This window comes from Canis aureus, chromosome 13 (genome assembly GCF_053574225.1).
Source record: "Canis aureus isolate CA01 chromosome 13, VMU_Caureus_v.1.0, whole genome shotgun sequence".
Classification (NCBI taxonomy): domain Eukaryota; kingdom Metazoa; phylum Chordata; class Mammalia; order Carnivora; family Canidae; genus Canis; species Canis aureus.
The window spans coordinates 7,358,014-7,370,933 of NC_135623.1; the positions used below are offsets into that span (position 1 = coordinate 7,358,014).

Here is a 12,920-nt window from a genome sequence, read left to right on the forward strand (position 1 = left end):
TCATGTCCTGAGCCAAAATCAAGAGTTGGAGGCTTAACTGACTGAGCCAACCAGGTGCCCTCCCCCCGACTCCTTTTCTTCCCCTTGCCAACCTCTTTTAAATCACAGGTTACTTAGCACCATGAAAGTAAAGGGACTATCTTTATATTTAAAAATTGATGACTAATTTTAGTAAAAATTTTGAAAATTTAAATGAAAAGAAAAAATTTCTATAAAAATAAAATTTACCAAAGTTGATAACAAGAAAAAATGAAAAGTGTGATTTCTTATAACTATTAAGAAACTGAATCAGTAATTGAAAATCTTCCTAGAAGAAAACTCTAGAATCATAAGGATTCAGAAATCAGTTCTTACAGTTATTGAAGAAGAAGGAATTGTAATTTATTGTTAGAAACTCCTCCAGAGAACAGAAAAAGGGTATGTTTCCCATCTCATGTTAAGGGGCTAGGGTAACCTTAATGCCAATATCTGACATGGATGTTATAAGAAAGGAAAATGACAGGCCAGTCTCATTCAGGAACAAAGATGCAAAAATTCCAAAGAAATACTGGCAAGCTAAAATCAGCAATGTAGAAAAAGAATAATAATTTAGGATGAAGTTGGGTTTATCCCAAGAATGCAAAGTTGAGTTAACATTAGAAAATCAGTTAATGTAATTCACCATATTAACAGATTTAAAAATCAAAATATGCAGAAAAGTAATTTGATAAAATTCAACATGTGCTCATCACAAAACATTGAATGAACACTAGGATTTTCTTAATGTGATTTTTAAAAGTCTTAAAAAAATACCTTACAAGACATATTCAATGAAATGAGACTGGGAAGGAGAAAATGTACCCACTATCACCAGCTCTATTTGGCACTATATTAGCCACTGCTTAGAACAAGGATAAAGAATGAAAGGTGGAACATGTATGTAGAAGGGAAGAAGGAAAATCATATTTATTCTTAGATGGTATGATTGCTTATATATAAAATACAGAATAATATAAACATAAATTATAAGGAAGTAATTAAAAGCATGGCAAGGTTTTTATTAGAAAAAACTTAGTACATTTTTGTGTTAGCAATAGTTAGAAGATGAAATTTTTTAAAAGTTACCACTTACAATAGTATGGAAAGTATCAGCACCTAGGAGTATGTCTAACAAAAGATGTATAAGACCTCCACAAATAAAATTATGATACTGGGAGAAATTAAAGAAGACCTAAATATAATATATACACATTTTGTAGAGGATTTGATATTATAAAGATTTAAATTCTCCCCAAATTTATCTATAGATTTGGTGTATAAATTCAGTGTAGAAATCCCAAAAGACCATGTGTGTAAATATGTGTATATGTGTGAGTACATGTGGTATGTGCGTGTACTTTGACAGGCTGATGACAAAATTTATACAGAATTTCAAATGGCCAAGCGTAGCCAAGGCATCCTAGAATAAGAACAACAAGAAAAAAAGATGTGCTCTATCAAATATTAAGATTTATGTAAAGCTGAAATAATTAAGATAGCATGTTATTGGCTCAAGAATAGACAAAATAGGACAATGGAACAGAATAGAGAGCTTGGAAACAGACCATATATATATACTAATATTCTTATGGCCCAGGTGACAATATAGTAATGTAGGAGAATATCTTTATGACTTTGAGGTCGTCAGTGATTTCTTCCTTTTTTTTTTTCTCAAAGATTTTTTATTTGTTTATTTGAGATAGCAAGAGAGAGAGAGAGCATAAGCATGAGCCAGGGAGAAGAATAGAGAGAGAGAAGTAAGCTCTCCACTGAGCAGGGAACCAACTTGGGGCTTGATCCCAGAACCCTGGGATCATGATCTGAGCTGAAAGCAGACACTTAACTGACTGAGCCACCCTTGTTATAAATGGCAAACATTGATTAGGTTAAAATTTAAAACTTTGATTCATCAAAACATATATTTAGAGAGTGAAAATATAAGCCATAGAGTAGAAGATGTTCATAATACACACCTGATCAAGGCTTCATAAATTAAGAATTCCTATAAATTAATGGGAAAATAAAAAGGAGAAAGAAAGAAAGAGAAAGAAAGAAAGAAAGAAAGAAAGAAAGAAAGAAAGAAAGAAAGAAAGAAAGAAAGAAAGAAAAGGACAGAAGCCCCCCAGAAAGGTAAACAAAATCTTGAACAAGTGTTTCACAAAATAGAAACTCAAATGTCAAATAAATATATAGAAAGCTGTTCAGCTTCATTTTTATTTTTTTATTTTTATTTTTTTAAAGATTTATTTATTTATGATACACATAGAATGAGAGAGAGAGAAGCAGAGACACAGGAGGAGGGAGAAGCAGGCTCCATGCCAGGAGCCCGACGTGGGACTCGATCCCGGGTCTCCAGGATCGCGCCCCGGGCCAAAGGCAGGTGCTAAACTGCTGAGCCACCCAGGGATCCCCCTCAGCTTCATTTTTAAAACAAGGAAATGCACATTAAAACTGCTAAGAGCTACCACTATACACATATAAGATTAGCAAAAATTGTAAAGTCTGACAGTATCAAGAAATGTCGAGAATGTAGAGCAATAGAAAACTTCATACCTGCTGGTAGGAGTATAAACCTTTAGCAGAAGTTCAAGTCATATATACCCTATGATTTCACTCCCACTCTCTTCCTAAAGAAATACGTACTATGGATGGACACCAGAACACATGTATACAAGTGTTCACAACAGCAGTTTTTGAAAAATAGAGGCATTACTCAGATCCTTTTGTGCATTCACTATTCAAGAAAGAGTCTTACATTCAATAAATGAACATATCTGAAATAACATGCTCTTATGCTCTATGTTTAAAAGCAAAGGTCCTTGGATAAAAGCTGCTCAAGCGTCCAGAGAGCTAAGCTCCTGATACCTCCTTTTGCATTAAGTTCTGAACACCAGATATGCCATCTCCAAAAATGTTAACAGATATGTAAAAATGATCAAAATGATTTATTAAACAGAGTAGAAATGCATGTGCGTAGAAATAAAGAAACTCTACGGGACTAATATGCCTTGATATCATTGGTGGTCAATATAGATCAATAGAGAAAAACTACTGTAATAAGCTAGTCTCTTTGGTATTACCAAAAATAAATTATAGATCAAGTTTTAATAAGCTTCCTATTTTTCCAGTAAAAATCCTTCTTTGTCCCCTTCCCTGCCACTCTAAACTAGTTCAACCTCTCTCTCTCATTTTCTCATTTTATTTTGGAGGATTGATACAGCTTTTTAAACTTCATTGACAGGACCAAACCTATTAAATACAGGTGTCTTCTCAAAAGGCTCTCTAACTTATTAGCTAGGAACTTTCATTTTTCTTTCTTTTTTTAAAGATTTTATTTATTCATAAGAGACACCCAGAGAGAGAGAGAGAGAGAGAGAGAGGCAGAGACGCAGGCTGAGGGAGGAGCAGGCTCCATGCAGAGAGCCAGACGTGGGACTCCGTCCTGGGTCTCCAGGATCACACCCGGGCTGAAGGCTGTGCTAAACCGCTGAGCCACCGGTGCTGCCTGGAACTTTCATTTTTCAAGAACCAGGTAGCCATGTATAGAGGAAGACATGTGATTTCACTTATACGTGGAATGTGAAATGCAATACAAACAAAACAAAACAGAAATGAATTCATAAATGCAAAGAACAAACACACTATTACCAGAGGGGACAGAGGTGAGGGGGTGGGCACAATATGTGAATGGAGTTAGGAGGTTAAAAAATAAATAAAAAAGAACAATGTAGCCTTAAAAACTGAGTAAGATGCAGGCAGATCTAATGAATAGGAGAAAAAACAAATAAATGAGGGAAAAGAAGAAATCAAATGTTGGAAAATTTGGTGCATTTGATTAATTCAGGGTTATGAGACCTAAACTTCTTGCTACAAATAGAAAAGTTTTGAATCCTCTCATAATATATTGTCTACCTCCTCCATAGGCCAAGAAAGCTAAAGGCTTCCGGGACCTGTGATCATCAGTCATAGAGCTAACACACACAGTATTTTGGCCATGCTGGTAATGAAGAAACGAGATAACAGTGGAGCAAACACTATTATGGCCAATGATGTGCATCTAGGAGGGCTTCTTTAGCTTTAGGTTGGGGTATTCAATCACAAATAAGAGGATCCAGCATAGTGTCTCAGTGTTGGTGGGGGCAGAACAGCTCTCTGCCCGAAGCTCTGCAAGCCTATAGCATTCTTCTTAATAGCCCCAAGCTGGAAACATATAAGATGTCCATAAACCATACAGAGAATAAATAATGGCAATTTCTTATGATGGACTGCAAAGGAAATGAACAATAGCTATATACTGCAACATGGATGGACCTTCCAAAGTAGGTCATAAGAAGATAGACACAAGAATAGGCAGAACTAAACTATATTGTGTGAGATTCATATATGGGTGGTGAAACTATAAAGTAAAGCAAGAGGGTTATTGTCAAAATTAGCAGTTATGGCTAAAACGGAAAGGTGATGGAATTACAATGGGAAAGAGGCACGAACTGCTAGTAGGTGGCCAATGTGCTGTTTCTCATCCTGAGTGGTGGTTACATGGGTAATCACTTTACGACAATTTGTTAAACTCTATTTTTAGGTTTTATGTACTTTCTGAGTGTTCTAGGTCATAATGGTTTAAAGGCAATCAATTAATAATCTAGTTTCTTAATTAATCTTAAATATGTCTAACATTAGCCAGAGACCCAGAGTTTGATATTTCTGAGTGGGTTTTTAAAAGTAAGTTCTTAGTTTGCAAAGCTGAGGTTCCAAGATGATCCCAAGTTGAGGAGAGGTGTAATACGGAAAGTTAACTCTTCACAGGAAAGAGAGAAACAGACCTGGATTTAAATTCTGATTCCATGATGCATTAGCTTTGCAACCTTGGACAGTTTCTCATCTATAAAATGCTGACCCTTGACAGCCGTAGGGAGGTTTATAAGAGATAAAGTAAATTAAAAAAATAAAAAGGTAGTTGGCTATTGTAATGACTCCATTTAGGTGCTTTGTCTAAGGAACCAGCCAAAACACTGATATCTCATTATTGAAATGGCCAATATTTTACCCCACCATTAAGGCGATTTAGAACAGAACTTTTACCAATCTATCATTTACCCATCCCTAAAGGACTCATTCATTAATTTAACAAATATTTCTGGGGTGCCAACCACAGATAAGGTATCATAATGTGTGTTGCTCTGGTTATTACACCTTAAGAAAGATACAGTATTGCTTGAATACGCTCAGAGTTAGACAGCTGAAATGATCTCAGAAATGTGTCTGAAAAGAAAAGTGAAAGCCCCTCTTATAAGGAAATTTCAGATTTAACTTAAAACTACAAAGGCTTGAGAAAATATATTCAAATTCAAAAAATCATGAAGGGTAAGGATAAGGAAGAGGTTTCTTCAAATAATCCTGGAATAGTAGGACTCTTTAGAAGGGCTTCCCTTAAAGTTTGACATAAATGACTATTTATTTTCTTCTGTATCTTCCCTACTAGATTTTGAGTTCCTAAAATGTAGGGACCCTTCTTAATCCATTCTTAGGTCACTTTTTGAAGAAGGTACCTTGTTCCCACTACACTAGGTGTGATGAATTTTCCTGTAATAGTCCAGAGAGTAAATATTTTAGCCTTTGTAGGCCACATGGTCTCTGTTAGAACTACTCAAATCTGCTAATGGCCAATAAAGGGGGCCAATAAAGTGGGCCAATAAAGCTTTATTTACAAAAAAAACAAGAGGCAGGCAGGATTTGACCATGGACTTCTACAGACGGGGGGTAAGAACTGTATCAGTTTTACCTACAGTTAAACCCTCAGCATTAACAAGATTTCCTGCCTAGGCTATGACTTAATACTCAGCACATACTTGTTGAATGTTGAATTCCAGAACTTTAGATAGGGACTTACAGAAACTAGGCTCCTAATATACATTTACAGAATCAAACTTCAATTAAAAGGAAGCACTATTTTACATAATGGTTCAGTCTGAATATTTATGTGATTCATAAAATTTAGATGACTTTCTGGATGGCAGTTCTATATAGATAATTTTAAAACAAGCATGTTTGGGGGCTGTCCTCCTAACTTTTGATAGTCTCATGTCAGGAAGAACAATTTTGCCCTCCTATGAATTAATTGTACCTCGGTGCAGTTGATATATGATTCAACCAATAATAATAGAGCTCTTAGGGATAAATAAGTTTATAGGTAGAACTAGAGCAGGACCTCCAGCATTTGGGGTCAGGTCCTTCAAATTTATTGTTACAAGTTTTAGCTAATGATTTCAAAAGACTGTGTAACTTAAAAAAGTTTTCCACATTTACAGGTTGACAGTACACACACAAGTTCAACAGCAGAGAAACAACTGAACTGTGTACCTACTTGGTAGGGCAAAGTCGGAGTGAGTTATCAGAGAGCTCACATTGTCCACACATCTGTGGGTCCTATCACGAATTATGCAGCTGGGGAATTCAAACTCATTTGTCCCCTTGGCCAATTAGCAACTGAGACCTCCCCCCAAACAACCCCCCCCCAGTCAAGGCTATGCCCACCAGAATTACCTTAATGTTTTCTTCTTGAAGTAAGCTATTGTGCTGCTTCAAGTCCAAGTTCTTTCCCCGCTCATATTGGAGCTCTTTTTCGGCTGAGCAGCACAAAACCTGGAGCCGGTGCAAATTCTGGCGAAGCTTTTGTACATCCTCTTGCTGCTGGTATTTCAATTTTTCTTCAGATGATGGAGGCTAAACAAACATTTTAAAAGAGGAACATGGGCAATTTGAAAGAATATTGGTAAAACATGGGTTCTAGCTGTCAGAAGCAGCAATGCCAGAACGTGAATATTCTTGGAGTTGGCTTACCGACAGCAAATTACTCTTTTTTATATTTATGGCTAGTTGGTACATGTTCATATAACTTAATTCCTACTATTTTGGAGTGAAAATATCAAAGAAATCATTTGAGCAAACCAGTTAAGTATAGACAACTAACTTTCTCACTTTTCATACCGATGAAGGGAAACAGAAGCATGATCATTTTAGGGTAAAACATGCTTTAAATGAGTTCAAAGAGCCAGTATGTGAAGAAGGAAAGTATACACTGTATGTGTGTGTGTGTTTTTTGGGGGGGGTATCTGTTGGCAAAAGAGAGAAAGAAAGAGAGAGAGAGAGAGAGAGAGAGAGAGAGAGAGAGAGAACATTTAGCAGGAGATCTTAAATTCCCAGTCTTACTCATTGCTTTCCTGTTACTACCAGAAAATTCTTTTTTTTTTTTTTTTTTTTTTTTTTCAGAAAATTCTTCTTCAGTTACTATTTAACAACCACACACCCTCCTGTCAGGTCTCCAGGGCAATAAAACCACCTTGACCAAAGGAGGAGTCACTGGGTTTTCTAACCGGTAGGCTCACGTGGGGGTGCTATGTAGACAAAGAATCCAACCTTATCCCATTCAATAGATGACATATATTTAGAGTTTCCTGAGTCTGGGTCCAGTGTACTTCCTGCCTGTGACTTTCTGGAAAGCCCAGAAAGTCATTAGTCTAGTTCTCTCTTGCTTACAACAGAATTGCAACACAGAATTCCCCAAGTCCTGTAAAGCCTTTTAATTCCTATCTTGGTTTAGTCATAAAGGCAGTCTGAATCCAATTTGCCTGTCCTAGAGCTGCAAGTGTCTAAGTTCCCTAGAAAAAATTCTTTAATGGAAAATTATTAAGAACCCTAACTCTGGAATTAGTTTCAGTCCTGAATCTATCTTAAAGAAGTTACTTAGTCTTCCTGCTTTTCATTTTCCTCATGTTAAAATGGGGATAATAATGATAACTGCTGGATGGAGTAAAGGGTAAGAAAAGGAAGAAAAGGCATGCAAGCACTTAGCATGATGCCTAGTGCACAATAAGCACTCAGTAACATTACCCATTACTGTGGATGCTACCAAGCTTAATTTTAAGGGCCTTCTGCTTCCATCTGAAAACAAGAATTCTCCTGAAGCCTGGAAACCCTTGATAACCAGTCTAGCTTCTTATCTAACTATCAGATGGCAGTATTTATTTATTTATTTATTTATTTATTTATTTATTTGATGGCAGCTTTTAATAATCAGTTAGTAATCAGCAGCCCGTATGGCCACTTAACATGCCCAAACAGAAATATACAGAGAAGCAACCCCTTTTATACCAAAGTACAAAGTTTTTAGCCTGTTTTGAAGATGAGAAAAACCAGAACAATAGTTCTTCTTGCCTACATTTTCTAGTCAAGTCACTTTGCCAGAGTAGAAATGCAAACTATTTTTCATGATAGGCAACTAGTAAAGAAACTACCGGTCAACCAGTCAAGTGACCAACATAAAGTGTATTTTTTCCCTACCATATAAAATGCTTCTTGGCAGAAAATTATTACAGAAGTGTTTGGACTCACTCAGGCTAGTAGGAACCATGTAGTAATGCAAAGTAAAGAATATTAAGTGTCCTTTCCTGATCCATCAACAGACTTATTAAGCTAATCATCCTCTCTGAGTCTCAGCTGACTCATCTGCAAATTAAAGGCTTAAGACCAGATGATGTGTATGTAATGGCTCTTCAATTCATAATTCCTTAAGAATTAAAATTAAACAAATTGGAACCAGCATTATCTTAATTTTATATGCTTAAAACCTAGCTTTTAATATTTTCAAATATTATCTTCATAAAATAAAAATTTAACATGAACCAAATCCATATACTGGTCCCAATGACAGAATCATTCCTTTTGTGGAAATAATTAAAGCCTATGAGCCTTAAATATTCTCATCCAGGGCAGCCCGGGTGGCTCAGCGGTTTAGCGCTGCCTTCACCCCAGGGCATGATCCTGGAGACCTGGGATCAAGTCCCATGTCAGGCTTCCTGCACGGAGCCTGCTTCTCCCTCTGCCTGTGTCTCTGCCTCTCTCTCTCTCTCTCTTTCATGAATAAATAAAATTAAAAAAAAAATTCTCATCCAGTGAATGTGGATGGAACAGGCTATCCAACCTGTAAATATGTCAGTCATTAAATGAAGTCCAATGGTTCTGACTCTCTACTCATCAAACATCCTTCAGATTTTGATTTGTCTTTCTCAGCTCTCTATAGGTAAATGTATTGTTCATTTTAACATGTTCAAGTGCTGTTTATAATTACTACAAAATAATAACTGATATTCTGATTTTACCCAATAGTTTCAAAAGTTTGGTTTAATGTGAGTTTATCCCCAAGACACAGATCTATTCTAAGGGGACTAATGCATCAAGTTTCAGAGCCTGCAAGCCTAACAACAGACACCCCGGGAGGGCCTCCAGGAGACAGCTTGCCAGTCCTCAGGAAATTAGCTTTACATGAGAAGTGTATGCTTTCTTTGAATTTTTCAGCAGAGGGAAGCAAATGACACAGCAGCTAAGAGGTCAAACTCTAGAGTAGATCAACTCAGGTTCCACCACGATGTGTCATTCTGGGAAAATGGTTTAACCTAAGGCCTCAGTTTTCCTTATCTGTAAAGTGGCAACAATAATATCCTGCCTCGTTGTGTTGCTTAATATACACAAGGTATTTAGTACAGTCCTGGAACAAAGCAAATATTTAAAAATGTTACAGAAAAACATGAAGCTAGATTTTTAAACCTATAAAATTAATTATTGGTGATTCCAGTTTGTTTCACAAACATTGGGGAGGTAATAATCTCGAATTCAGCTATCACAACCTTACCTGGAACACTGTTGAACAGCAGAAATTATGCCACCAAATGCGATCAGCAGCCACAAATGATATCACAAATATGTATGAACAATAGAGCTCACCTACTTACTCATAAAAAAGGCTTTCACAATTCTTTTTCTATGTATTTACTATCTATAAGCAATGTTTAAAGTTTGGTATCTGGTCTCAAGCTACAGTTGCTTAAATGTGTATGTTATAAGATTAAGAAGATGCAGCACACATGGATAAGCAGCTAGGCACTAGACACTAAACCAACAACAGCAGTGAAGACCAAAAATTTACACATACCCAAGTAGAGCAATTTATAGCCACCAGTAGGTCAAAGGACCTTCTGCACAGAAAAAAGGTTCTGAAATTATCATTACACAGCACCCTGAAGGAAAAAAAAAAAATCTATCTAAAACATCTTTTCTTCTCTGCTTACTTAAAGATGCAAATGAAATAGTGTGTGCGATACTGTTTTGGGAAATGTAAAGTTCAAAATATAAATATGTTCTTTTTTCTCATGAGGCCCACATCTATCTTGTCTCTTGCCATATGTGCCCTGACACCAGGGCCTGGCATGTTATAAATACTCAATTAATAATGGTCAGATAAACGAGTAAGAGCAACTTACCCTTCTCTCAATAATTCAAAGTCATTATTATGGAACAAAATTAGTGAACTCTGCAAGAATTCAGTGAAACCCTTGAGGCTATGTGGTGTAGAGAACCATCTGCCCTTTCACAAAGTGGCTCTTCTCCCAGATGTCCCACATAATTTATATATATTTAATAGTTTTTTACCTCTCTCCTGGGTATAGGGAGATGATTCTTCAAATAATGAGAAAGGACGCATTAAATAAAATTAACAAATGAACTGGGGTGCTACTTCTCATACTCTCCAACTCATTGTTTTGTAAGTGCATTAATCATTTTAAGCTTATAAACAAAGATTTTATAATCTTTGTGACCACAGTGCTCAGCCTCTTCCCAAGCCTCCTACGCTGTTGTTCCCTGCCCAACGAAGGGAACGAACTTCTTGGGGGATTTAAAATTAACCTCTTTTTGAACATTTGGTGTTATGTTCCCCTTTGGTCTTCTGAATGGATGTAATGGCTCCCTTCTCTTCCAAATGTATCTGAATCTCCTTTTAGGTATCTATTTTCCTTCTTTATTGTGACTTGCCTCAGTTTTCAGACTCTATATTTGAATCTCTTCTCAAATATATTTTTGACTTCCTTTGCTATTACTCTGCCTTTTTTCCCCTAAATATATACTTGAAGCCATTTTTAAATGCATATTATCAGTCATTTCAAGTTGCTTTACATATGTGCACAAAGGCCTCCCTCTGTGGATCTCAGAATAATTCCTAGATAGGTACATATGGGGGAATTTATTTATTTATTTATTTATTTATTTATTTATTTACTCATGAGAGACACAGAGAGAGGCAGAGAGAGATACAGAGACAGGAGAAGCAGGCTCCATGCAAGGAGCCTGATACGGACTTGATCCCAGGACTCTGGGATCACACCCTGAGCCAAAGGCAGATGCACTGAGCCACCCAGGCATCCTGGGAAGTCTTAATTTGTACAGGAGTGAACCTGAAAAATTGAGGTATAAAAGCTGAGGTGTGGTTGGCAGGAACTCCCTTGATTTCTCCAGCGGGCAGATCTTGTGTAAATAGCAAAAGCCAAATTTAAAACAATTCCAAATCTATGGTCTTTTCCCCACCCAAACTATTTTGTACATCTAAGCCAGGCACTATGAATAGAAAATATGGCCCAGATCCTGCCCCTCCCTATCTTGCCTCCCCGGGGGGCACACATTGGCAACCAATCAGTATTTCTTTCTGCTGAGCCTAAATGAAGCCTTAAGAACCCTTTATAACAAAGTGGATCAGCTGATGGGCTTAGTTCTGATCCTGATTGCCATTTTATGACCATTCAGGCCATGGTGATGATCTTGCTTAATAACATAGATTAATGTTGATATAAAGAAGGTGCTCACATTCAAAGCTGGCCGGAGGAAATGGACCTAGTCAGAGCAAGTGTTTACAGCACCTACCTGGGCATTACTGTCATTTGAACTATCCCCCGAGCTCTGAGACTGCCGGAGGCTCTGATTTATAGGATTCAGCTCTTCACTAAGCCTCATGACTTCCTCATGCTTCAAGGTCAACTGCTGTCCTTCACCCTTCATATCTTGGTTCTGTTGTGAGTCCTCCTTCTGCCTCTCTCTTGGCAAAGTGCCCTCTTTTACTGACTCCTCTGCAATTTCCTTCTGCTTACTTTCTCCTTGTTCAGGACTTGGTACAAATATAACAATAGAAAACTGTCAAAATGCTTGTTATAGTAGCAGAATATGGAGAAAAAAAATATCAACCAGTACTGCAAGCAAATTTTTCAACTTGAAATCTTTAGCAGAACAGTTATCTTACTCTTATAAACTTTAAAAACAAATGAGTCATATTTTTTTTACTCACACTCAGGGAGATGACCCATCAGAGATTTTCATCTATACCAAATCAACCAGTTTACTTTTATTTTTCCAAATCAGCCAGCTTAAGTGAGCTTTTCACTTTTTCAATATTAAGTATGGCACTGGGCAGACACAGCTTATAAAGATTTTTTTAAATCACTCAATAAGCATCAGGCACTTTTGCAGGCATTGGGGCTACAACAGGACATAATCCCTGCCCTAAAGGGTTTACAATTTAGTGAGAAATAAGGATAATAAGTGAGTAGATTACACCAGTACTAAGTAATCTGAGGCCTGATGTAGGGACAAACCAGGCAAACATAAAGGTACAGACATGTGCATACTTGCATATATATATGTTGGGGGAAGGTGCTGGTATAGGTGGGAAAAGAGAAAAATAAGTGTTCCGAGACGACTTAATAAATAAAATAGGTAAAAGCCTAGCAGCAAAAGAGAGAATGTCCTTAGAAAGATCATTTAGATGCCATTGGTGGGAAACCAGAGATTATTAGTGATCTATGTGATAAACAGTGATTGACTCGAACAGGATGGTGGGGATGGAAACAAGCAGTGGATTCTAGAAATATTCAGAAGACAATATTGATAAAGTTTGTCATGAATTGGATGTGGCAGCAGAGGAGGAAAATGAATAATGGATGACACCTAGATATTTCTGACTGGGGCAAGTAATCAAACGGATGGTAGACCAAGAAGAAGGAATGTGGATTTAGATTGGAGAGATG

At 36.9% G+C, this 12,920-nt stretch overlaps 1 protein-coding gene across 2 annotated transcripts in view; it reads right to left on the reverse strand.

The window, feature by feature from the left end:
• Nucleotides 1-12,920, reverse strand: part of CCDC30 (coiled-coil domain containing 30) — a 124,996-nt gene that overhangs the window by 36,704 nt on the left and 75,372 nt on the right. The window contains exons 7-8 of one of the 2 annotated variants that reach the window (XM_077844462.1): nucleotides 11,764-12,004; nucleotides 6,559-6,738 (exon numbers count right to left, since the gene is read on the reverse strand). In XM_077844462.1, coding sequence (XP_077700588.1) covers nucleotides 6,559-6,738; nucleotides 11,764-12,004 — 421 coding nt within the window. The remainder of the gene's footprint in view (nucleotides 1-6,558; nucleotides 6,739-11,763; nucleotides 12,005-12,920) is intronic. The other variant, XM_077844461.1, reaches the window with a different exon arrangement.